Source organism: Dasypus novemcinctus, chromosome 18, assembly GCF_030445035.2.
Source record: "Dasypus novemcinctus isolate mDasNov1 chromosome 18, mDasNov1.1.hap2, whole genome shotgun sequence".
Lineage (NCBI taxonomy): Eukaryota > Metazoa > Chordata > Mammalia > Cingulata > Dasypodidae > Dasypus > Dasypus novemcinctus.
Window position 1 is genome coordinate 11147926 of NC_080690.1, and position 26216 is coordinate 11174141.

At 44.3% G+C, this 26216-nt stretch overlaps 1 protein-coding gene across 1 annotated transcript in view; it reads right to left on the reverse strand.

Moving 5' to 3' along the window:
* Nucleotides 1–26216, reverse strand: part of VAT1L (vesicle amine transport 1 like) — a 181433-nt gene that overhangs the window by 115744 nt on the left and 39473 nt on the right. The window contains exon 3 of the mRNA XM_058279672.2: nucleotides 22681–22896. Coding sequence (XP_058135655.1) covers nucleotides 22681–22896 — 216 coding nt within the window. The remainder of the gene's footprint in view (nucleotides 1–22680; nucleotides 22897–26216) is intronic.

Sequence of the window (26216 nt, forward strand, 5' to 3'; positions counted from 1 at the left end):
GAGTGTTAAATAGGCAGGTAAATACAGAGCTTCACACAGGATCAGGCACAAAGTGGAGCCTAAGGAAATAAAAGCTCACTTCCTCTCTACTACATTGCCTGCTCGTTACACACAGGCATTTTTGAAACCAACATACAAGAGCAGAGAGCAGGGCACAAAGTAAGTATCCTCACACGGAGTGTGATATGGTTGTTTTCACAACTGTATTCTGCCTTCGTGCCCGTTATGAGAGGTCCCTGTCCATTGAAGGCATCTAATTATCCAGGTCTCTCAACAGGATCATGAACCTGACCTTGGTTTTACCACTGTTTCGCTGTGATCAACAGTTTCATTTGAAAGCACCTGCCCTGGGCATGGAATACTCAAACTCTTAAGTCATTGCTTTCCCTTGCCAGCCCTCGGAGATGAGACATCAAAACTCTTGCTATGATTTCAAATCCCTCAGCCAAAATTCTGAACTGGATGGTACAGGGCTCCTCATAGCTGGAAGGTGCCACTGGATACCTCTGGGTGAGAGCACATTTTCAGGCCAATAGAGAAGTGAAATGCACCTGACCAGGTCTCCAGCTAGGAATTCCCAACAGATGTTAAGCCCTATCCGTGTGACCTTTTATACCTCTCCATCCTCAGACCTCCTCTTTAAAGGATGGCACACCTCTCAGCTCTTTGTCCTGGCAATCATATTAACACAAAGTTTCAAAGTTATCTGCCTTACTTTGCAAATGCTGCCAAGAACACAGTTAATTCATTTTTTCTTTTTTTTAATTTTATTTATTCCCCCCTCATTGTTTGTGCTTGCTGTATGCTCTCTGTGTCTGTTTTTTGTTTGCTTGTTTTATTTTATTTTATTTATTTCTCCCCTTCACCCCTATTGTCTGTTCTCTGTGTCCATTTGCTGTGTGTTCTTCTGCATCTGCTTGCATTATCCGGTGGCACCGGGAAACTGCATTTCTTTTGTTGCGTTATCTTGCTGTGTCATCTCTCTGTGTGTGCGGTGGCACTTCTGGGCAGCCTGTGCTTTTTTCATGCAGGGTGGCTCTCCTTGCAGGGCTCATTCCTTGCACGTGGGGTACCCTTACACAGGGGCGCCCCTGTGTGGCATGGCACTCCTTGCATGCGGCAGCACTACGTGTGGGCTAGCTTACCACACGGGTCAGGAGGCCCTTGGGATCGAACCCTGGACCCTCCATATGGTAGACAGACGTTCTATCAGTTGAGCCATGTCCACTTCCCTAATTCATTCTTATATTGTTTACCAAGCTGACTCCTTCACTTAAACGGTGACCCACCAGGTCCAATGCTATGTCTTTACTCACTTTTTTATCTGAAGCCAGGCACACAGGCATTCAGAAAATATGGGAATGAATAAATGAATGATATTCTCTTCTTTCTTTGTCCTTTTTTTCCATCTCAGCAAGGCAATACCCTGCTTCTTTCAGAGTATCTTTTCCATGGCTCCAAAAATCTTACATATTTATTGTTTCATTCAGCAAAAATTTATTGAACACCTCCTATGTGCCATGCACTCTGCTAGATGCTAGCAATAGGAAGTGGCAGGTTTTGGAGACAACTGTCTGCAGAAGTATCCCTGATCCACACTTCCTAGCCCTCTGGAATTGGGCAAGTCACACGAGTGTTCAGAACATTAGTCTTCTCATCTGTAAAATGTGCAGAGTAACGGTGCCATCCTCAAGATGGATGTGAGGAGTGAAGGGCTTAGCACCCTGCCAGGTACCAGCTGATACCATAGTTATACTTCAACTCCTCTCCTCTCTCTTCCACAAGATCATGGACCAGGCAATCACACGTGGAGGGGGATGGGTCAGAAAGGGGGAACCATGAGGAGCACTGAAAGCGCAGATTTGAAAATTCTCGATACCCAAAATGGTTCTCAGGTCATCTATTCCCTCTCCCACCTGGGGCAGGAAGTCTGATTGAGCTTCCTCCCATACATTTCCAGAGATGGAGAACTAATTGCCCCCTAAGTTAGCCCATTCTATTTAGGGGTAGCTCTAATGTTCAGAAGGTCTTACTTATGTTGTATCCTTGTAAATTATGCTTCTAGGAAGACCACACAGAAAACAGTAGACTGGTATACCTCACCCCTTTTGATAATTTGCAATATTGTTACTGCATCCAGAATATTCTCTTTTCCAGCCTTAGCATGTTCAATCCCCCCAACTGTCCTTTTTGGCAAATAAACCTATGTCCAGTGGCCAGTGGCCAGTGTGATGGTAACTCCCTTACAAAGTCAGACCACCCTTCTCCATTTAAGCATCAGTGGTCTCAATATTTGTGTGCTTACAATCCTCTTTTGTATAATGGAATTTTGGATAGCATAACTGAGTGGATCAAAAGGTTCAAAAAAACACTAAACAAACCGGGAAGATTATGTTGCCATTCACAACGACTGCCTAACAGTATCTCACAGCCTCTGTAAAGGCACTTACAGTCATTTTACTGTCGCTTTGGTTTTGATGCTTTATTTTGAAACTGCTCAGTGGTCTGACCATGCTCTTTTTATACATGTTCAGAAGCCAAAGCTCTTGCATGGTCTAATAAACAGTTATCTTTACTTAGGTCACTGTTTCAACTTAAGATTTTCCTTTACTCACAGGAAGTTATATTGCTTTTTCTGCTGTACCTCATGTCTAAACTGTGACAGGCAGGATATGTATCCACAATTGTGGCAAAAGTCAAATGTGCAGTTTGGTCAAAATACGATGACTTACCTCACCACGGCTTTGCGGTGACTTGTAGTACAGTGTGAGGGTAACACAGCTTAAAAAGCCCATAGGTTGGAGGCACAGGGGTGGGCAGAGGGAAAGGTGGGGGGTTGCTTTGGCTTTTGTCTCCCTGACATACCCACTACGTTTGGCCAGTAAATATGTATAGGTTGCAATCAATGAAAACACCAAAGCTTTCAGCACTTGCAGTTTCAGAGTTTCCTGTCTGCTTCCTCATTTCCAAAAAGCTCTTGGCACAACTGAAGGCAGTTTTCCCCAAGTGCAGTACAAACTCTAAACATTTTAGTAAGCTCTCTTGATATACTTCATATCAGGGAATGAAATGCCATACTTTGCACTTGAAGGATCTTGCTGATCTATACTAATCTTTTTAGAAAGTATTATTATGAAAGCAACACATGTTCATGCCAATTACAAAAAGGCAAATTTGGAAAATACAGAAAACTATTAAAATGTCAGTTATAGTGCCATATCTTAGAAAAACCCATTCTTCATATTTTGGCTTACTTTGTTCCAGTAGTTTTCCAATATGTATATATCAATATTTGGTTTCCCACAGATTTGGGGATCATGCCGAATATAACTATTGTGTCCTGATTATTTTTTGTTTTGCTTTGTTTTTTAATCTAAGCTTATATTATGAGTATTTTTGTTGAGTTAAGAAAAATTCTTTATCATTTTGAATGACTGCAGAACAGTCTCATTGTAGAGATATATTTACAGTTCCTTTGGACCAATCCCCATCTTACAGAAACTCCAAAGTTACAGTACTGTAAAGCATATGTCACTGAGCATCTTTGTACACAGACCTTTGTAATTTCCAGTAGGCAGAGTCCAAATCTGTTTTACTTCCTACTGTAAAACTGATTGTTTAATTAAATCTCTGATCATTTCTTTAGGAAATATTGCTAGTAGTTAGGGTTACATCTGTATTTTACCTGACAACCCTACCCGTACGAAATTATGAAGCCAAAGAGTTTAGTAAAGTTCTAAATAGAAATTTGGGGAGGCAAAACAGGAATTTCAGACTTAGTGGTCCACAGAGGGATAATGTGGAGCCTGTCAAGAGTCATTTCTGTTTTGAAGAATACATTTTGGTACTGGAAAATCAAACACAGTAATGGATTACATGTTATTTTAAGCAAGGAAACTGTGTCTACATGTAGTTCATATCTTGATAAGGTACAAATTTATTAATTCCACACACTTAATAAATGTGTCCTCCACTGTGTAATTAAGAACCTCATTATCATTATACAGATGGCATTTGCCTGGAACAGGTGAGGTTCAATTTAATTTGCTCAAACAATTACCAGACACCCATTCCAGGCCAGGCCCTGTGCGACATGCTGGAAGCCCAGAAATACCTGAGACCCACTCCAACCTCAAGAAGATCCGCCGAGCACGGGCACACCCAGGGGTAACTGCAGCATAGAGCCTGGCAGTTAGAGGCAGTTAATGCACACGTGTTGACTGAATGAATAGGTAAAGTCTCAAGAGGGCCATGTTACAAAGACAGTGTAGAGGATGTAGAGGCGGGAGAGCAGGAAAGCCTGCTAAGAGGAGGTGACATTTAAAAGACAAACAGGAGTTTGTCAGACTAAGAGCCAAGAAGAACTGGGAAAGGCAAAGGAAGAAGAACGGACAGGCATCGGGAGGGCAGGGGGTGATGGTTGCTGGGGAGGGGGTGACAAGGAGGGATGTTTGAGTTCATCCTTGGCTGATCATGAAAGACTAGTTCAGTGGGTTTGGGTTTCCTCAGAAGCAGACCCTAAGATAAAGATTTGGGGTGGAGCAATTTGATATGGTTATGAATTCCAAAAATAGATATTGGATTATGTTTGTAACCTGATCTGTACCTGGGCATGACTGAGTTATGATTAGGGCTCTGATTGGGCCATGTCATTAGGGCATCCTCACCAAGGGGTGGGGACTCACAGATAAAATGCATGGCAAAGGACAGAGTTGAGGGTTTTTAATGTTGGAGTTTTGATGTTGAAGTTTGATGCGGAAGCCTTAAACTGGAGCACCGGAAAGTAAGCGCACAGAGGAAAGAGAAGCCGGCCCCAGAAAGAGAAACCTTGAACCCAGAGAGAAGCAAGACCCTGGAAGGGAGGAACCCAGGAAGCCTGAATCCTTGTAGATGTTGGCAGCCATCTTGTTTCAACATGTGAAAATAGACTTTAGTGAGGGAAATAACTTATGCTTTATGGCCTGGTATCTGTAAGCTCCTACCCCAAATAAATACCCTTTATAAAAACCAACCAGTTTCTGGTATTGTGCATCAGTACCCCTTTGACTGACCAATACAGGGGCCATATCATTTATTTGGGAACTGATCCTGGAAGTAAAGGGAAGAAGTGGGGTGGTGAGGCAGGGACAGAAGGAAAGCCCCCAAAACGGTTTATTCCAGTGAACAAATGGAACTCATTTGTATTGGGGGCCTTTTGAGGGATTCTAACACACCTCATAATTCTCCCACCAAAGGGGAGGAAGCTGGGTATTTATACCCCAACTCCCATGTCTCACGTGTTGAGGGATGCTCCTGGGAGCATTGACTCCTGGGCACTTCAAGCTTGCTCCAGGCATAAGCCACGTTACAAACTAGAAAATGACCTTGAAAAGAGAGCTGGAGGAAAACCCTGGCATGAATTGGGACTGTTTGCAGCTGATCTCAGGAGTAGAGTATCCCTGAATCTGAATTCAGGATATCACTGAATCTGCTACAAAGCCTAATGAGGAACAGGCTAGATCTCAGCAAGTAAACTCTGTTCTTAGACAAGGAGAATAATCCTACTCCAATGACTTAAGACCATCAGCAATCCCTGCCTAGGGTGTCTGCATTTGCTGTTTCCTAAAGCCTGCAATGACTACCCTGCTTTTCACCCAATTGCCTCTTTGTCTCTGCTTAAATGTCACCCCCTCAATGAGGTTTTTGACAATTCAATTTACATTAACCACCACCCCCCCTTATCTATCAATCAACTGTATCTGTAGTCATTTCCTAGGACTGCCATAACAAATTACCACAAACTGGTTGACTTAAAACAGCAGAAATGTATTCTTTCACAGTTGTGGAAGCCAGAAGCCTACAAACAAGGTGTCAGCTGGGCTGTTTCCTTCTGGAGACCCTCAGGTTCACTCTGCTTCATGTCTCTTTCCTAGCTGCTGGGAGCTGTGGCAGTCACCTTCCCTGGTAGATTCATCACTCCAGTTTCCGCCTGTCTTCCCATCTCCTTCTCTGTGTGTTTTCTCCTTTTCTCTCTCTTACAAAGAAAACTGTCATTGGATTGAGGTCGCACTCTAAATCTAGGATGATCTCATCTCAAGATCCTTGACTTAATTACATCCGCAAAGACCCTTCATCCAATAAGGCCACGCTCATTCTTTTGCTATTTGGCTATGTATCATTCTTACGTGGTCTCCAAGGGCAGCGTCCGTTTTGTTTGCCACTGCATCCCAGATACCTAGCGTGCTTCCTGGCACATGGTGGGCGCTCAGTCAGAGCCTACTGGCTGAATGCCTCAGGTCCACCACCTGCATGTGCACCTGCTGGCAGAGGAAGGATTGTCTCCTCCATCCTCCCTCCTATAGGTTCATACTGTGGCCCTGTTGTCTCCGTGCCTGTGGGGTCATGTGGCTGGGGAAGAACCCCGAGCAGCAAGGAGGCTGGCCAGCCTCCAATTCGCCCTGTGAAGGGGAGTCAGGGCTTGGCCTTGAACATGCAGGCATTTTTTTCATCACGGGGATGGGCTCTGGAGAACAGGGCTCCTTTGAGGCGCTGCTCTTGAGGCTTAACATATTTGCCCTTCTTAATGCATTCCTGACAGGACGTATCTCCTAATCTCCTCAAATCCAGGCTCTCAGCCTCACTAGCTTAATTATTCCCTGGAAGGCTTAGAGCCTCTGGGAGAACTCAGGAGTCCCAGGGAATGCAGGGCTGCCTGGCAATATTTGTATTTGCTAAGTCTGGTGGGCCTCCTGGGTTTGAGCCTCTTTATTTGGGCCTCCAGAGATGAAGCGAGTAGCATGCATATCCACCAGCTCCCCAGCCCCACAAACATCGCTCCTGCCCCCCCAATGACGACCTGGTGTCTCAGAAAAGACAGGCTGTTCAGCAAGGTTGTTTTGATGCTCCCAAAACAGGTGAGTGGGCAGGAGCAATAAGCAGATGGGTAGACCTGTACCTGCTGTCTTACTCACCATTTCCTGACCTCTCTTAGTGGTTAAAAACACAGGCTTTTGCGGAAGACAAACTAGAGTTTGAATTCTGCCTTCAACTTTTGCCAACAATGTGGCTTTAGACGAGCCTTTCACTTTAGTAAACCTCATTTTTTTTTATCGTAAATGGGTTGATAATAATAGGATATACCTCACTCTTTCAGTATAATGAAATAATGAACTGAACAGCGTGATTGTGAAAAATTAAGTATGGAAATATAAAAAATATATATTTCATGGTGAAATTTGGAAGATTGCTGCTTGGTATTACCTTAGAACCCAGTCATCCATCAATTTATCCATTCAAAGAGTTATGAATAAAATTCAATTAGTGTAGCCTGTGGTATGAAAATTGAAAGAGTTTGGTGTCTCATGATTTATCCCAGTCTATCTTTCTCACCCATGGTCACCTCCCTCCTTAGTCCTGGCCTTACTCAAGGTATTGCAGCTCCCTCAAGATATCATATTCTCTGGGCGTCTGTGCCGTGTTTCCTAGTTACCTGGGAAACTATTTATCCCTAAGAACTCTGCTAACTTATAACACACACACACAAAGAATTCATCATACTTTTCTCTGAGCTCCTTCCATTCCTTCCACTTGTTTCTATACTTGTAGACTCCATACTCTCACTATTCAGTTGCTTGTTGGTCTCCTCTAGAGAACTAGGAATCCTCTGAAACTGAGGACTGTGTCTTATCTTTGTCTCCGCAGGGAATTGTCAGGGCCAGGCACAGAGTGGGCTATATTTCCACTGACACTCAGGTTCATTCAGCCCAGAAAGAGGTTGCAAAGTTTTCCTCTTGGAAAACAGTGACCAGCCTGGTTTTGAAAGCCATGGTAGCCTCCTCTGATGGTGTGATGGTTTGAAACTATATGCATCCCCCAAAATGATGTTCTTAAAGTAAATCCATTCCTATGAGTGCAAACCTAATGTAAGAAGAGACTTTTGACTAGTTACTTCAGTGAAGGACCTTTAGATTTAGATCACTTCAGTAAAGCATGGCCCAGGGTGGGTCTTAATTCTCTTACTGGAGTCCTTTATAAGAGAATGAAATTCAGATGAAGAGAGAGAGAGAAAGCCACAGAAGCAAGAAGCTGAAGCGATGAAACCCAGATGAGAAGTCAGACGCTGCCACGTGCCTTGCCTTGTGATAGAGGAGTGAGGATCACCGGCAGCCACGCTTCGAGGAGAAAGCATCACCTGATGATGCCTTGCTTTGGACATTTTCATGGCCTCAGAACCATAAGCTTGTATGCTAATAAATCCCCATTGTAAAAGGACTCCCCATTTCTGGTATACTGCTTTCAGTAGCCCAACAGAAAAGGGAAAGTCCAGATTTGCCCTTGCATTAGTTAAGACTTCCTTCCATTTTGCCAGCATATTCAAACCCCATGCTGAGCTCAGGACAATTGTCTTCAGAGGAAGCAGCTGCCAGGCTCTTCCAATGACCTGGAAAGTCCCCGCCTTCCTCACCCTTTCAGAATGATGAGGCCACAGTTCTAAAATGCAGGGTGCTCAGGAGTCAGGCTAACAGCTTGGTAGGACTCTCTGTTAGCTCTCTGGCACTCAGGACATTCCTGTTCATCAACATAGCCTGAATGAAGCTGGACATTTATGAGAGGACAGGAAGTACTAGTTTATCCCTCCATTGCCCAAAGGCCACCATGGGCTGGTGGGACGATCTATCACATGCAGTTCAACAAGGAGGGAATATAAGTGGGCACTCTTACCTGGGGTTAGAGTTATAGAAGAACATTTCTAAATGCTTATGAAAGATAAGTTGTTATGGCAGGTATCAGTAAGAAGAGAGACCACACGCCTCAAATGATTTAATGGTTAAGTTTTAAATTCATGTCACTTGTTTAAAGTATGAGACTGGAGTTATTATAACCACAATCTGACCTGAAGATGGAGAGGGCAAAATAAACAGTGCAAAAACAAGCATGCTTGTGTAGTTTGAATATGTTCCTTCTTAAATCTATACTAGATAGTCTAAAACATAATTTCCAACACTGCAAATAAAAATAGCTAAGTGCTACTGAGTATTATGAACCAAACACTGTGCTAACTATGTGATATACATTGAGTTTTCTCATTTTGCAAACAAAAAAACTGAGCTGTAGAGAGGTTAAAAAACGTGTCCAAGATCATACAATGAGCAAGTACGAGGGCCAGAATTTGAACCCAGAGCCCCAGATTCCAACAATTGCACCCTATTACCTCACAGGTAAACATATTGATACTAAGTGGCTGTGTATTTTATCAAAACAACCTGTCTGTCATATTTTCTCCTGGCATGCAAAACTGAATACATGATGCAGGTTAGACAGACATAAATACCAGCCAGATTTTTATGGTCACCAAATAAAAACAAAACTGAAGAGGATAAACAGCAACTTTTGAGTTCAAATACTTCCCGTGAGCTATTTTTCTTGCTGTTTTACACTAAGATATGTCACCAACACTCCCAACTACTGGCTTCACACTACAGCAAGGAAATCATCCCTTCCGCCAACGGAGCAAGCAGCCAGCTAGGCAGGGATCAGAAAAGATAGAAAGAGAAAGAGTTCACAGGTTTGGCATTCAGAGATTTTGAAATAACCATTCAAGTGCACTGACACTTAAGGGTGGCATTTTATGAGTCCCCTTTTTCCCCCCTCACCAATTAGCTTTTATTAGCAAACATCAAATCGTGTACAAGATAATTATTTGATTACCTCTTTTTTCTGACATAGGCGAGGTTTGGACATAATAGGTACCATTTACTGAGTGCTCTCGCAGTGCTGGGCCCTGTACTAAGGGTTCCATATATTATCTCATTAAACTTCACAATGACCCCTGCGAGGGAGGTGCTACTATGCCAATTTTACACATGAGGAAACTGAGACTTAGTTAACAGCTGCATTAAGATCATCTGGTATGGTGCTGAGGTTGGGATTTAAACCCAGGTCAGCCTGACGCCGAAGATGCTTAACTTGTATACCATAATAAATATGCACTAGCATGTACTAATGTGGAGGATTGGAATGAATAATAATACATTCCTGAAATCTACGTGGTGCTTCACAGTTTGCAAAGTCCTAAAGCCTGATAACAGTGACATCCAATTGTTACTGAACTTCTGAGTGCCAGACTCCATTCTAAATAGCCTAGACCAGTGGTGCTCAAACCTGAACCTGCATCAGAGACTCTTGGAGAGTTTGTTAAAACAGTTTGCTCCGCCACACCCCAGAGTGTCTGAATCCATAGGTCTGGGGTGGGGCGCGAGAACCCGCATTTCTAACACGTCCCCAGGTGTGCCGACGCGGTGGGCCTGGGGAGCACACTGAGAACCTGGCTCTGCATGAATGAACTCACCTGACACTCGCATCAGCACTGTGATACTATTTCCAACCCTCCTTATAAAGAGGAGGAAACCAAGGTCCAGAGAGGTTACTCGACTTGCCAATTAGAGAGAAATCCACCTTTAATCTTTTTATCCATGACTCTGTTCTTTAAGCTGGACACAACTTCACCTCCCTCTCCCTTACACTGCCAGAAAATCCCACCCCAGGGTGCCAAAGCCCAGAGCCCAGCTTACCCATCTCAGGGCCACGTTGTGAAGTCATTTTTATGATAATGCTGGCATATATGCTGGCTGTATTTACACCTAGGGGAGCCCAGATGGTTTAGCAAGAAGCCGGTCTTCATCAACTCCCCTGCACGTCCATGTATTCAACTCACTAGTATCACCGGCTTCTCCTGGGCACGCAGCCCCGTTGAGTGAGGTGCAGGATTCTCAGAAAGCAGAAGGTAAACCTCCTGAACTAAACGAGCTTAAGGCTGTGAAGCACAGTCTACGTGAGCGCCACACTGAGGAATTCTACCAGCGAACCCCAGAGGCAGCGGGCCTGCAGGGGCTACGGGTATGACACCCAATAATCGTCACGGTCTTCCTGATAACTGCTTTAGGCCAGGTTTCCTGGAAAGAGACTCAGAGGTGGGAATCAGCGTGCCAGGCATTTAATGGAGAGTTCTCTCAGGAGTGGGACAAGGAAAGGAATAAGAGAAGAGGATTTGGCAGAGGGAGAAGTTCAGCTGTGGTGTGGTTGCAGTAGGTGCTTTAGTAAGTGCCACGAGCAGATCCAAAGCTGGGTGGGCCCTTCGGATTTGTCTCGATTGAGACAAGGGGACCAGGCCTCTGTAGCCCTGCTTCAACCAGCCAGTAGAAGTGGGCTGCCCCAGGCAGCCCCTTCCCTCTGAGGGCAAGGCTCAGAGAGGGACACAGCTGTGAGGCACCAGCAGCCAACACCACAGGAAGCTAGAGAAACGAGTACCTCGGTCCTGAAGGCGGTCCTGGATCGATATCATAGCTTCCACTACAGTTTTATTAGACACAGTTATGGAGCAAGTACTGTGCGCCAGGCATTGTTTAAATGTTTTGCACATATTGATTCATTCAAGCCTCACAAAGAAGGAAGGAAGGATGTGAGGGAGGGAGAGAAAGAAGGAGGGAGAAAGGGAAGAAGGGAGAGAGGCAGATAAAAAGAAATAAAGAAAGAAGGGAGGACACAAGAAAGGAGGAATAAGAGAAAGAACATGGAAGGAAGGAGACAAAAATGAAGGAAGAAAAGAATGAAGGAAAGAGGGAAAAATGGAGAAGACAGAAAATAAAGAAAGGAAGGAGAAAAAAGGAAAGGGGAAAAGACAGAAAGATAGAGAGAAAAGTGACAGAAAGTTAGAAAGATAGAAAGGAAGATAGACAAAGGGACAGAAAGGAACGAGAGAGAGAAGAAGGTCAGAGACAGAAAGCGAAGGGATGACTCAGTTTGGTGGGCCTGGGAGGGGGACTGGCAGCGAGGGATGGGAGGTCTCCAGCTGGGGCACAAGGAAACTTGCGTCAGGGAAAGCTGGGCTTTACATCTCATCCCCGTCTCCTGTCATACAGCGGGGAACCCGAGGGTGCTGTGGAGATAGCCACGCGGTAATCTGCGGAATGGACCCAGCGTGACCAGGGGCCAGCCTGGCGGGTGTCAGTGAGAAGCGAGACCACACGCCTCAAATGTGACGAGGCTACTTTTTGCTATGAGTCTCGCTCTTTCCCAGTCAAACCGATTTTTCTTCTTAATATGGGTAATAATATTCAGAAAAGCAACTGTGGCCTTTCGGGTGTGTCGCTGAGGCAGTGGATGGGTCCCAGGGGTCTAGAAACTCAGCAAAGAAAGCCCATGTGCCTGGAGTTCTTGGCGTGCATCCAAGGGGCCAAAACTGTGGAGCTAAATTTTCTTTAAAGTCTAGTTATGTCTTGCGTGTTTGAAGAAAGTTATGTCTGGAAAGGGGCTAGTGTGACAATCTCAGTAATACATGAGAACATGGAGCAGGCGGCCGTCAGGAAAGATACACAAAGGGAGCTGCGACTGGCTTCATGTGCCCTTGCTCCTGGCTGCCCTGGCCAGCCAGCAGCTGATGCTCCTTTTGCTGCTTTGTTTTTCTGGCTAGAAATGCCAGAGTAGATCCCTGAGTAATAATCCTAATAAAATAATGGTGGTAACAACGTCATAGTAACAATAGCTAACTTTTACATTTCCTATATGCTAACTAAGCCCATTACATAATCCTCTTTTTAAAGCACCCTGTAAAACTGAGACAGGTATTTTACCCATTTTTACGGACAACGCCTAAAGAAATCGAGTGACTTTTTCAAGATCTCTCGCCCCGCCTGGGGGAAGCTAGGATGGAAGCCAGCTGACCCCAGCGTCAGGGCCCTAAGTCCCATGCTATTTCCATAACTTAAATGCTGCCCTTTCTGCCCTTTTCTTTGTTCTTTCCCTCCCTCCCTTCATCCTTTCTACAAAAATTTATCAAGCAACGCCAGTGTGCCAGGCACTGGACTGGGCACTCAGTATACAGGGACGAGCAGGTCATACCATCCCTGCCTCCATGGATATGGCAGCCTGGGGCTTATTTTCAGCTCAATAGTTAACTTCAAGAACAGCCTTGGTGCTGAACATGACTGACCCCTCAGAAAATTGGCCGAGACAACGGAACATCCTTTCCTTCTCCTCCAGAAGATCCTTCGGTTCCTGGACAAGGTGGGCTGTGTATTCAGAGAGACTCAACTTCACATGCCAGCTCTTCCTCTTAATAGCTGTGTGACCTGGGACAAGCTACTTGACCTCTCTGAGTCTCACATTCCTCTGTTAAAATGCAGGATAGTATCTACCTCATAGAGAATGTATGGAAATTATTGGGATCGATATCTTTTAGCTCTCATTATCCCCTCACCAACTGGTATATTTATTCTACTAAAATTAAATGAGTGAATGCTGTCTCAGAGGCCAAAGTCAACCTTTATAATATTTATGACAAAAGGTTTTTTTTATTCCCAGTCATCATTTCCTATAAAGGGGTTCAGAGCAACTAGAATAGAGATCAAGTGAGGCTTTCACCAACGTAGTCGTAGCTCAGAAGAACTGTTTTTAGATTTGTTTTTAACCTACGGCGTATTACTGACTTGTGAGGAGTTCAGTCATTGACTGTCAGCACCAGCAGGGATGCGGGGACCCTGCGTGCCGAAACGTCTCGGGAGCATCGCTGACATTTAGGCAGGCGACAGCCAGCCTCCCAGGGCTGGGCGTTGGGGAACGAGTGTCTTCGGCAGTCCGCCGAGTCTCCAGCCTGCACCATGGGCCTCTCTGCTGAAGCAAAGAGGCAGTTAATCCTCCTCCCCGGGATGCTACACGAGGACGTGGTAGAGCTGCTTTGTTCTCTTTAAATTTTCGGAGGTTCTGTTTCCTCTCATTGTGGGCGCCTGGGCACCGGAAGGCCGTGCCATGGGGAAGACTCCCTTATCCTGGCACAGGGTGGGGCAGGCAGAAGAAAGGAGGGATCGGTGCAGATGTTCCCGAGGCCTCAGGTGTGGTGCAGGCCAAAGAGGGGATTGGGAGCTCCTGGTCCTGGATTTGGGGGCTCCGATTTGATCACTGCTGTTAATTAACACTAAACCTGGGAAAGAAGAGCTACAGTTCATGGGGCGCTTGTCATGTGCCAAGCCCTGCTCCAGGTTCACAAGTGCCATGGAAGGCTGGCCCTAGCATCGTCCCACTTGAGAGGAGGAAATTGAGCCTTTGAGTGGTTGGGGAGGTGGGGCTGGGGTTAAACCTGAAAGCCCACACTCTTCCCCCTTCACTGTCACACACTATCCAACGGGGACGGTTGGTATTAGAGATAAATAAATAACGTTTTCGCTGAGCCTAGTACACGACTAGAATTTGGGAAATGTTGGCCTATGTCTTTGTTTCCTTCTAGCTCTGAGATACCACATACATGCTTGTTAGTTGGGACCCTGAAAGACATGGACTCAGTCCAGCAGGGCCATGGGATGATGGATGGGGTGATAGGTGAGACAGCCACAGAGGCCACCAAATGGGGACCTCACTCAAACTACTACACACAAGAAGATGCAGTTAAAAAAAAAAAAAAAAAGCTGGGAAGAATATTCAGAATGTTAGATGGCAAAGCAAGAGCCCCAAAGACCTCTCAATAGATCAATAGGAATGAATTTTTTTCCTGTGGTCAACTCCACAGTGGGGCCTCCTTGCTTAGCAAATAACTTCTCTAGAACATAGGAAAAATGGCTTTCAACAAGCTTTTCAGCTCATAAACATTTACTAAGCATTTAGTACAGGGCAAAAAGAACCAGACCCAGTGGCTCTGCTGGAGGGCTTTTTGGGCAAGCCAAGCATTGGTAATGATAATTGCTAACACTTACTTTATGCTTAGGCCTTGGTAAGTGCTTCCTAAGCATTAGTTCATTTAACCTGCAGAAGAGCCCTCTGAGGACTGTATTAATAATATACCCATCACGTGAATGAGGAAAGTGAGAAGTTAAGTAGCTTGGGCAAGGATGTGGATTTTGGATATAGGGAGTGACTCCTGGGCCCATCCCTTAGCTATTACCCTTAGGAGAGCAGAGGGAGAGGGAGAGTACAGCCTGGCGACATGGAAAAGCCAGATATATGGGGTGTGAAGTGAAGGGAGTATTAGCTGCTATAACATAATCCCTGGGATCTGAGTAGCTTAAGATAATAGAATTTTTCTTTGTTTCTCTTGCTCACATAAAGTCCCAAGTGTCAATGGGGAACGGCTGGGGCATCTGATGGGGAAAGGAAATTGCAGTTATCCAGGGGCCCAGGCTTATGGAAGTTCTACCATCTTTAACATGTGACTTCTGAGGTTGACTTCAGCATCTGCTTGGAAACTGGGAAGACAGAGATTGTGAGGGATCTCGAGGGAGTTTTCTATAGGACAGACCTGGAAGGGGTGTACATCACCTGACCTATGCCCACATTCCATTGAACCAAATGTAGGTACATGGCCCAGCTAGATGTGGGGGAGGGGTGTGATTTAGACTCGTAGCCTCTGGCTGGGGAGCCACTTACTACCACCAGTCCTCTTCCCCAGAAGTGGAAGCTGGGCTTGGTGGGCAGCTACATACACCTTACAGAAGGTGTAAGTCCTTCTGTAGTATTGAAGTCAAGTGGAACAGGGAGACAAGGTCAGAGAAATACGGAGAGAGAGAGGCAAGGGCCAGATCATGTGGGCTGTGTGTGCCAAGAAACTACAGAGAGTGAACTTCAAACTGAGGATAACAACAAGTCACTATGATCATCAGCAGGGGAATGACAAGAGCAGATTGGTGTGTTGGGAAAACCACTCTGGCTGCAAATAAAGAGCAGGCTCAAGGGAGAGGCTACTGTAGGCAGGAAATCAGGTAGTTGTCAGCTAAGTAATCTAGATGAGAGAGGGTAGGGCCAGAAGTAAAACACAATGGATATGTTTTACTGTCCTGACTGCTAAATCAAATACCACACAATGGGTTGTCTTAAATGATGGGAATGTATTGGCTCATGGTTTTGAGGCTAGGAAAAGTCCAAAGCAAGGCATCATCGAGGTGATGCTTTCTCCCAGAAGATTGTGGCACTCTGGGTCTGGCTACCAGTGATCCTTGGTTCCTGGCTTCTCTGTCACATGACAATGCACATGGTGGCCTCTCCTGGCTTTCCAGTTCCATTGATTTCCAGCTTCTGGCTGTTCTCTTTGGCTTTCTCCCTCTCGGTGACCTTCCCTGTAAGGTCTTCAGTAATAGGATTAAGATCCATTCTGATCCAGTTGGACCACACCTTAACTGAAGTAACCTCACCATAAGGTACTGTTTACAGTGGGTTCACATCCACAGGAACGGATGAAGTTTAAGAGCCCCACAGCTCATGAGGGCCCACCCCCTCCTCCACTTCTTACGAAGACCCTCCACCTCCACTCTTTTCCAATTTACCTGTTTATCACCCTCAGACTGCTGTGCAAATGCTGCTTCCTTGGGGAAGCCTTTCCCGATTCCATCCCCACCTCTAGCCCAAGTTAGCTACCTACTATAAACATTCACGACAGCTTGTATTTCATAGCACTTGGCAAAGTTCTTCCTGTGATTATTTGATTTATATATACATCCCCTCTGATTCATTGGGCTCCTCCTTAAATAAAAAGAAAATCTGTCTCATTTTCTATTGAATGCCTAGTGCCTAATTCAGTTGTCAAACAGCATAGGCCTTCACTACATATGTGTTGAATGAGTGAATGACTCATGAACAAATGAACAAAGCACGGGATCTGGGAACTCGTGGTATGCAGGAGAAGAGCTAAATGTGGTTTTCAGGTTGCTGGTTTATGGAGCTGGGTAGATGTTGGTAACTTTCGTGAACAATGATGGTTTTTTTTCTTCAGTGACATGCACTCCTATAGCTGATTCTGCAGATGGTCTTGCCAAATTCTTCAACACACTGCGGATTTCTATTTGCTCTTGCAGTTTAATGTTAAAATGATGTATGGTCAGTTAGTCATTCAGGAGAAACCACTAGCACATGGATCCAGGTGGGAAAGCTGCATGATGCCCACTCTACTGCTTCTGCCCGCCATCCTCCTTATGTGCCTCACCTTTTAAGGGAACTGGATGGCAGTGAGAAATGCCCTACACATATTGAATAGGATTTGATAACTGAGTGGTAGCCATTTAATTCTGTCTGAAAGGTAAGACTCTTCTTTCCTTTCCAAGATCTATGGTTCATCTCAGGCTGCGGGGATTGGAGCAGCTGCTCTCAGCCTGCCCACACTTCCTCCAAATGTCTTCGTTGGATGCCTGTAGAGAGAGCCTTCTCCATGCCTGTGGAGACTCAGGGTGCTTCATCCAACTCTACCTGTGATTTACATTTTGAGCCAGAATAGGAAAGAAGAACCAGCTGTCTTTAGGTTGTCTCAAAAATACCTTCTCTTGGGAAGCGGTTGTGGCTCAACTGATAGAGCATCTGCCTACCATATGGAGGGCCCAGCATTCAATACCCAGGGCCCCCTGACCCATGTGATGAGCTGGCCCATGCGCAGCGCTGCCAAGCACAAGGAGTGCCATGCCACACAGGGGTGTCCCCCGTGTAGGGGTGCCCCACACACGAATGCACCCTGTAAGGAGGGCTGCCCATGCAAAAAAAGCACAGCCTGCCCAGGAGTGGTGCGGCACACACAGAGAGCTGACGCAGCAAGATGACGCAACAAAAAAAGCAACACAGTTTCCCGGTACCACATGACAAGAGTGCAAGCAGACACAGAAGAATACACAGCAAATGGACACAGAGATCAAGACAACGCAGGGGCGGGGGGGGGGGGGGGGGGAGGGAGGGGCAGGAAGGGGAGAGAAATAAAATAAATCTTTAAAAAAAAAATACCTTCTTGGTGGGGAAAACTAAGGAGGTCCCATGGAGAAACACACTCAGTTGGAAAGAGAGAGAATTCTAAAGTGTTTCCCTTAGCTCTCTCTCCTCTCTCTCTCTCTTCCTCCTTCCCTCCCTCCCCACCCCATTTCTCAACTCTATATTTTTTAATAATTTTAGATTTACAGAAAAATTAAAATAGTAATAGAGATTTCACCCAGATTTCCTTAATGTTAACATCTTATATTACCATGACACAATTATCAAAACTAAGGAATGAACAATGGCACCATATTATTAACTAAACTGCACACTTTATTTAGAATTCAGCAGTTTTTTCATTAACGTTCTTTTTCTGTCCCAGGATCCAACCCATGATACCACATTGGTTGTCACGTCTCCTCAGTCTCCTCTGGTCTGTGACAGTTTCTCAATCTTTTTATGTTCGTCACAACCTTGACAATTCTGTCACCAAAATTAGTCAAGGGTTTGTCCCTCAATTCAGGTTTGTATGATGTTTTTCCATGATTGTAACGGGATTATAGATTTTGAAAGACTACTTGTTTTTGATGAGATCTCTGAGAGAGGCACTGATTCATCTGTTTGATGGTTAGAGGCTGGGTGGTGGGGCAGCAAGAGCCTGGAGCAGAAGGTCAGGAAGCTAGGGTGGGGTCTGATGTTACATTCACAACCATTCCACCTTCTCTACGGCTCAGTTTCCATTTCTACAAAACAGGAATGATACTCAGTGTTTAGAGGAATCTTGATTGAAATGAGATGATGATAAAGGGAAAAGGACTCTGCAAACTGGAAAGCCCCAAATCCCAGACATGTAGCAAATAATCATATTGCAACAGTATTGTCAATCTCTAGAAACTGAACACACTGCCAAGTCTGGAGGCTCAAGGTCTTAGAGGCTTCCTCAACAAGGCTTGTTAAGCTGGATTGTCAGTGAAACCCTTGTCTCACGGTCCCTGCTATGAGTCCCACTCTTGCTGCTTGTTATTTTTCCTTTAAGGGACTATGAGGAAATTTTCAACCTGGTTCTAAAATTTTTATTAGGGTCCTTACCCTTTTAGACCATTGGCTGTGTTATTATCAGAGGAAGACAATATCTTCAAAGATGTGAGGAAGCAGTGCAGTCACTTGGGCAATGCAAGAGTATCTTGCTTTGGATTGAACTCCTTTTCTAGGCTATTTTGAAGCTTCCTCAAAATAATACCTAAAGCTGGCTGGCTGAAAATACCCCATCTTTTGGAAATAATCAGACAGACGTTTTGGTGCCATTAGAACTGAACGCTGTATATAAACCCAATTAAGGACTCTTTACCTTAATTAGGTTTAATCTTTCTCAGCTCATTGGCATCAAGTTAGGAAATGTGTTACAGGGCCACGTTGTTTTCACTCTTAAGATGTCTATACATAGCATTGGGTAGAAGTTGAAGAAATATTTGTTAAATGAACAAATAAACAAAGGAATGAATGGTGGGGGCTCTCCAAACATTCTAGATTGTCAAGTAGAAAGAAATAAGGTTTGGAATCAACCAGATTATGATCCAAATCTTAGTTCTGCCACTTGCTGCCCACTTTTTCTTCAGGCCTCTGTTGACTATTCATGGTGAGGGATGAGGGAGAGAGGCAGCTGAGGGAAAGCAACTGCATTAGTTTCCTACTGCCTCTGTAAAATATCACCACAAACACAGTCACTTAAAACAATGCAGATTTCTCATTTTACAGTACTGGAGGTCAGAAGTCTGAAATGGGTTTTGCTGGGCTAAAAATCAAGGCACTGGCAGGACTGCATTTCTTCTGGAGACTACAGGGAAGAATGTTTCCTTTCCTTTTCCAGTTTCTAGAGCCCTCCACATTCCTTGGCTCACGGCCCCTTCCTCCATCTTTAAAGCCAGTCATGTAGCATCTTTATATCTCTATCTCTTACACCTCCCACTTCCATCTTCAAGGACCCTTGAGATTACATTGGGTCCACCTGGATAATTCAGGAAAATCTCACCATTTTAAGGTCCTTAACCATATCCGCATGATCCCTATCCCTATAAGGTAACATACTCACAGGTCAAGGATTAAGACATGGCATCTTTGGGGGCCACTATTCTGCCAACTACGGCAGCCATATAGCTCGTGGCTGCACAGATCAGATTTGTCCAATAGTCATAAGAATCACCTCATTATCCCCCTCCCAGGGCATTACAGATAATGCACAAAAATGTTTACACCAGGGCTGCCCCCCACTAGGAGAGTGGTAGCCAATTGTTTTCTTATGGGGAATCTGGTTCTGCCTGGAGGAACTCGCTGGTTTTGCGTCTGTGGTGTGGATGACCAGTCTGGGTTCTCTTTAGGCCTCCTCAGTTTTTATGAGATATTGTCAGTCCTTCCTCGGTGTGGTTGAGTGTTTACCTACATGGATATCCATTGACCAAACACCTTCTCTGTAAGGATAGTCTTGAACTTACAGAACATTTATCATGTCTTGGCTGGGAGAAACTCTACTCAGGGAGACTGACCCACCTGAAAGATGGGCAGTCTGACCACCTTTTAAACTCTGTCCCTAGATTAAGCCAGACTTTATCTTTTTGGTCCAGGATATTTTCTTTCACTACATTTTGCTTTACTTTGATGTTACCACTTTAGGGGCACCATAAGAAAAAGCGTCATGGAAATAGTTGCATTTACTCTAACAGTTTCATTGACGATGGTCATTGCATTTCAGCATACATTCCCTCCAAGAAGCCACAGAAAACTATTACTCTGTTCTCGAAACCCAGCACTAGTTATGGTTTTCTCCAATAGCAGGTTTGTTTCCAGCAAATGAACACTAGCTCATATGGCTAATCAATTTTCCTGATTTGCACTCCCTGTTAGGAAGCTAAGAGTCAAAACTGATATCCATCTCCAGCAAAGGTTTAGGACTTCATAGCACATTACAGCAACTTACTTTCTTATCCTTATTGGCCCTTTGTCCTAGTACCTCACCTGTTTTGCATTTTATGTCTTTGTTGTAGTATATGCATTTCTAAACCCAGAATAAGTCTGGATAAAAACAGTTGTCATTTCCCTCAATTTATTGGCATACACCCTTGATACATCCTTCTTTTTTTCCAGGAACAAATTCAAGTGGAAAAGAAAGCATGAAATAAAATATCATCAGTGCTGTTGTTTAAACACTAACTTTGGGCAGAACTGAGTCCAGCATTATTGTAAAGATTGGCACTATGTCAAAGATATGAAAACAAGCCTCTAATGATTCATATGCTGAGCACACTAAGATCATAAATGCCAGCATTCTAAAAGGCTTACTTGCTGTTAGCAAATTCACTGGAACTGAAATCCATTTTTTTCCTAAGGGACGTTTAGATTTTATTATATCTTTATACATGGTCAAAAGACATCAGCAAATTTGCTAAAGTGATTGAAGATATTCCTCTTAAGGCATTTCTAAAGTTTCCTGTCTTTGCCTTCACATTTTTGCATATGCACTTGTCTTTTCAGGAAGGGAAAACAGAAATGTTCTTTATGCTATAAAGGATTTGAGAAAACCAAGATAAAATAAAACGTCATTGTTAGCAAAACCTCCAGCAAAACATTTTCGAGATAGACCCAACAATAAGAGTTTATCTTTGAATTCTTCACACCATGCAATCACTCATTCTGAGAACCTCTCAAATCCTCCTAAACAGTGTGTCAGGACCTTTTCTTATTCATCTCTATATCCATGGAGTCCAGGACATGATAAATGTTCAATAAATACATGCTAAATTAATGAATAATAGTTCCCACTCTTTGAAAGATCAGTAGACCATGACTGACAGGTAGTTTTTGCCAAGTGTCAGGCATGCAGTATAAACTGAATGATTGGCCCTGAGATATGGCCAAGCTGTGGATGCAGTTTCTGCCATCCCTGAACATCAGAGCAGCAATTTTGATTTACATCGTTTTTACCACCACCACCCTGGCAAAGAAACAACTGATAGCTGACATTCATAGATGCAACCATATTCACGGGTGTACTTAGGTTTATGTGTAATATTCAATGTACTAGTATAATCTCTGCCCACCTCTCTCCCACCCAAGAAAATACATCAGAACACAAAGGAATAAGAGTGTCGTTAATATATGGAACATTCTGGGGAAGTGGATTTGGCCCAATGGATAGGGCGTCTGCCTACCACATGGGAGGTCCAGGGTTCAAACCCAGGGCCTCCTGACCCATGTGGTAAGCTGGCCCACATGCAGTGCTGATGCACGCAAGGAGTACCATGCCATACAGGGGTGTCCCCCGCATAGGGGAGCCCCACGCACAAGGAGTGCACACCATAAGGAGAGTCCTCCACATGAAAAAAGTGCAGCCTGCCCAGGAGTAGAGGCGCACACATAGAGAGCTAACACAGCAAGATGACACAACAAAAAGAGATACAGATTCTCAGTGCTGCTGACAAGAATACAAGCGGACATAGAAGAACACACAGCAGAATGGACACAGAAAGCAGACAACTTGGGGGAGGGAAGGGGAAAGAAATAAAATTTTAAAAAATAAATCCTTGAAAAAAAAAGGAACATTCTTGAACCCACTGCAATTTGTTGAAAAACTAAATCATCCACCACTATGCCTTCAAATATTATTAGTAGCACATGACTTGTGAGGCATCTCACAATGATTGACATGGCAGTCCATCATGATACCGAGATTGAGAATGACTTTCGACAGAAACCATTTCTGAGACCTACTGAGTCCCAGGTGAATCCTCACAAGCCATCCATGGAGACCTTGAAAACTTTAGAGAAACCATCTAGGGGGCTAACCCTGTCCCATTACAATCCTCTATGTGAGCTTCACTGGAATCATGAAAGATCTCCCTACTGATGGGCACAGCTCACATAAGAATGTCATTATCAATTGGGTGTCACACCTCTACCTTTATCATGACCACAGGCCGAAGCCACAAGCAGCCAACTTACCACGCCACCACCAGCCGAGTGCACAAGCACAGACATCCCTTCCCGGAGGTTGGCAACTTCGAAGAGCATCATGTAGGCTGTCACGAAGTTCATGGGGAAGGCAGCAGCCTCAGAGTAGCTCATGTCATCTGGAATCTTGTAGACAAAATCCACAGGTGTGCAGACCACCTCTGCCCAGGCGTTGTAATTGACAAATGCCATAACGCGGTCCCCAATCTGGGCATGAGGAAGCACAGGTTAGTGGTGGCTGGCTCATGATCAAGGTTCATGTAGGGACTAAAACAAATGGGGGCTGTCCATGGTATAAAACATTCTTTCTCATAACTCAGATACTGATTACCCCTATCCAAATTCTCTTGCATTTCAGTCTCCTTTTTTTATACTTCCATGAAATAAATGGCATTTGTTACATGCTTGCAGTAAAAAAAAATTAACTGCTACTTGTGTTTCACATGTCATTAATATGATTTCATGAACATCCATATTTCCTGCTCTTCCATCTTCACCACCACCCCCTTCTCCCAAGAACCTTATTTAATCCTCACAACTACTCTATGTGGAAACTAATATTATTTCCCCCACATTACAGACGGGAAACTGAAGCTCAGAGTAGTTCAGTAACGTGCCCAAGATCACATAGTCATAAGTGGTACCACCAAGTCTTGAACCAAAGTTCACCCAACTCATTATATAATCCCTCATTGTGCTGATCCCATTGTATCGGGGTTGCCTTTTGACATGTCTGGCTCCCCCTCTGAATGGTGAGCTCTCAGGGAGCAGGGGCTGGGTCTTACTGATTTATGGATTCTCAAGGCATAGCCCAGTGCTTGGGACATAGTAAGCTATAAATTGATGGATGGCTATGAGTAACTGAACCTGTCCTAACCTCTCCATGGGTGGGAACTAAGGAGGAGTGGGTAAGAAGGTCACTCATTAACCCTCATAATCTGACAGTCTCCTAGGATCCAGTTTTTGGTTGAAGGGGAAGAACAGTGTCAGGCCTTGATTGGAACTCCAGGAAACTATTGAGGGCAGGGACCGAGAGGAGGTATTATTATAAATAATAAGTGACGTTCCTGAGTCTTTGCTATGTGCCTTTTTTTTTTCCTCATTCCCCAGAGGCGGCTCAGTGACTGGGCTATGTGCCTTTTTTTACATGACCTTATACAATCCCCATAAAAACTCCACAAAATAGAAACTCTTATTATGCCCTCTTTACAGATAGGAAAACAGAAGCTAAGAGATTAAGCAACTTAGTAAAGAGCAGAGCCCAAAGGATTCCACTACAGATCTGCCTGGCTCTAGAGCCCTCCCTCATTCTGGTCAGGCCCCTTTCTTTTAGCACTGGAGGCTACCCTGACTGTTCAGCCATGCCAACTGGAGGGACCTTCTCTTTCTCTCCAGAAGGCCCCTAAACAACGAGACACATCACACAAAGCAGCAGCTGGCTAGTATGAGCATCACTGAGCTTTCATTTTCTTGGCAAATGGGGCTAGTTTTCAGCCTAAATGTGTGTTCTTGCTGGTTTTAGGAGGATTCTAAGGTAGCACTGGCCCCCTCGACTGGTGGCAGCATCTGTCAAAGTCATGTTGAGTTTTCTTATTGCTAAAATTTTTGCACAGAGAGAACCAAGGAAACCCTGGAGTACCTACGCCTATTCTCTTCTCCTGTTCCAGGTGAAAGTCCAATCTGTCCAAGTGGTTGGGAAGGCCTCTTGAAACACTGAAATAAATGGCCAAGATGCCCCAATCTGGATTCCAATCCTGACTCTGCCCCTCATAGCTATATGACCTCAGGCAAGTTTCTCCACTTGTCTGTTCTTCAGGGAGCATTTCTTCAAAGCAGTGCTTGCCCTCCCTCACTCACAGAGCACATCATTGAAGGTTGAGAGATATATGTGAACATGGCTCTTACGTCCTTTTCTCAGAGACCACTCCATCTCAAGAGGCCCTCCTTCCCTTCCAAGTCACTCTACCACATCATCCAGTTTTCTTTTCAAAGCACATAGTGTCCCTATCTGAAGTTATCTTAGTCATTCATGTGTTAGTGTCTTTATTGTCTACTTTCCCCATACCCAATCAGAATGTAAGTTCCTTAAGAGCAGGGACTTTTGACCACATTCTTTATTTCATCAGGTCCTAGAACAGTGTAGGTTCTCATTTCATATCAGTTGAATGAGTGAATAAAGACACCCAAAATTACATGGTGGGGAGTGGGAGGAGTGTCACTTAAAGTTAGAATTTATTTCTCATTTCCGAAGTGGAAATTTTACTTCCTTACACTTAAGTGGTTCTTAATCTTTTTTGAGGGATTTCTATGCCCTTAAGAATCTGGTACTGGTGCTCCTGAGGGCCACAGAGACATACAGGTTCTATGGTCATGGCAGATGGCTCTGGAGTTCAGTGCCTTGTCAGTGAGCCCTATTTTGTAATTTGTGTTCCTGAGAGTGATGGAGTTGGACTCAGATGTGACATATGCTTAGATAGACATATGCCTTTTCTGTCACTTTTACTGAACCTGTGATTGGCGCTGGAGTTTGTGTATACTCAGAAGACTTGAATCTCTGAACTGGCCAAGTGCCGGCTGGGCCCTGAACCTCAGCAGAGTTGCACTCCTACTCTCCAGTTCATTGGACTTACCCAGGTCAGCTAACGAAGAGGTGAAAATGGTCAACCACCACACCAGGGAACCAGGAGTATCTACAACTCCAAGCAGGAGAATTGCATCCATCAGCCATGTGGGTCTAAGCCCCCTCTCAATATAGAGGTGGAGAGGACATTACCATCCCAGGGTCCACAGAATGGAGGAATAAAATATGGATTACAGTGGACTTACTGGTATTCTACTAGTAATGGAAGAAACCATAGCTTTAATGTGGAGAAGGTGGCCATGGTAGTTGCTGAGGGAAGGCAGAGGGAATAAGAGATGTGATGTGGGGGCATTTTTGGGACTTGGAGTTGTCTTAAATGATATTGCAGACAGATGCTGGCAATATATATCCTGCCATAACCTACTGAAAGTACTGGGGGAGAATGTATAGTACATTGTAGTACAGTAGTGCTCCAAAATGTATTCACCAAATGCAATCAATGTGTCACAATGATGAAAGAAGTTTTTGATGTGGGAGGAGTGGGAGTGTGGGGTATATGGGAACCTCTTATATTTTTTAATGTAATATTTTTTGTAATCTATGTATCTTCAAAAATTCAATAAAAAATTTTAAAAAAAGAATCTGGTGAAAGCTGTGGATTCCTTCTTAAATAATTTCATTAAAACCCTTAGATAGACATACCCCTACCTGCCTCCCAATTTCAAGGCATTTGTGGGTCCTCTGAAGCCCATCTATGAAAACCTCCCTGGGAGCCACAGAAGCTGATTCTCTACCCCTCTTCTGGAGCACAAATATTCAATGTGCATCACATCATACAACTGTGGAATATTAGTACTGGAAGGTCATCTTATTCATCCAACCTCTCTGTTTTATTTATTTATTTTTACTGTCATTATTTTTTTAGGCGGTACCAGGGATTGATCCT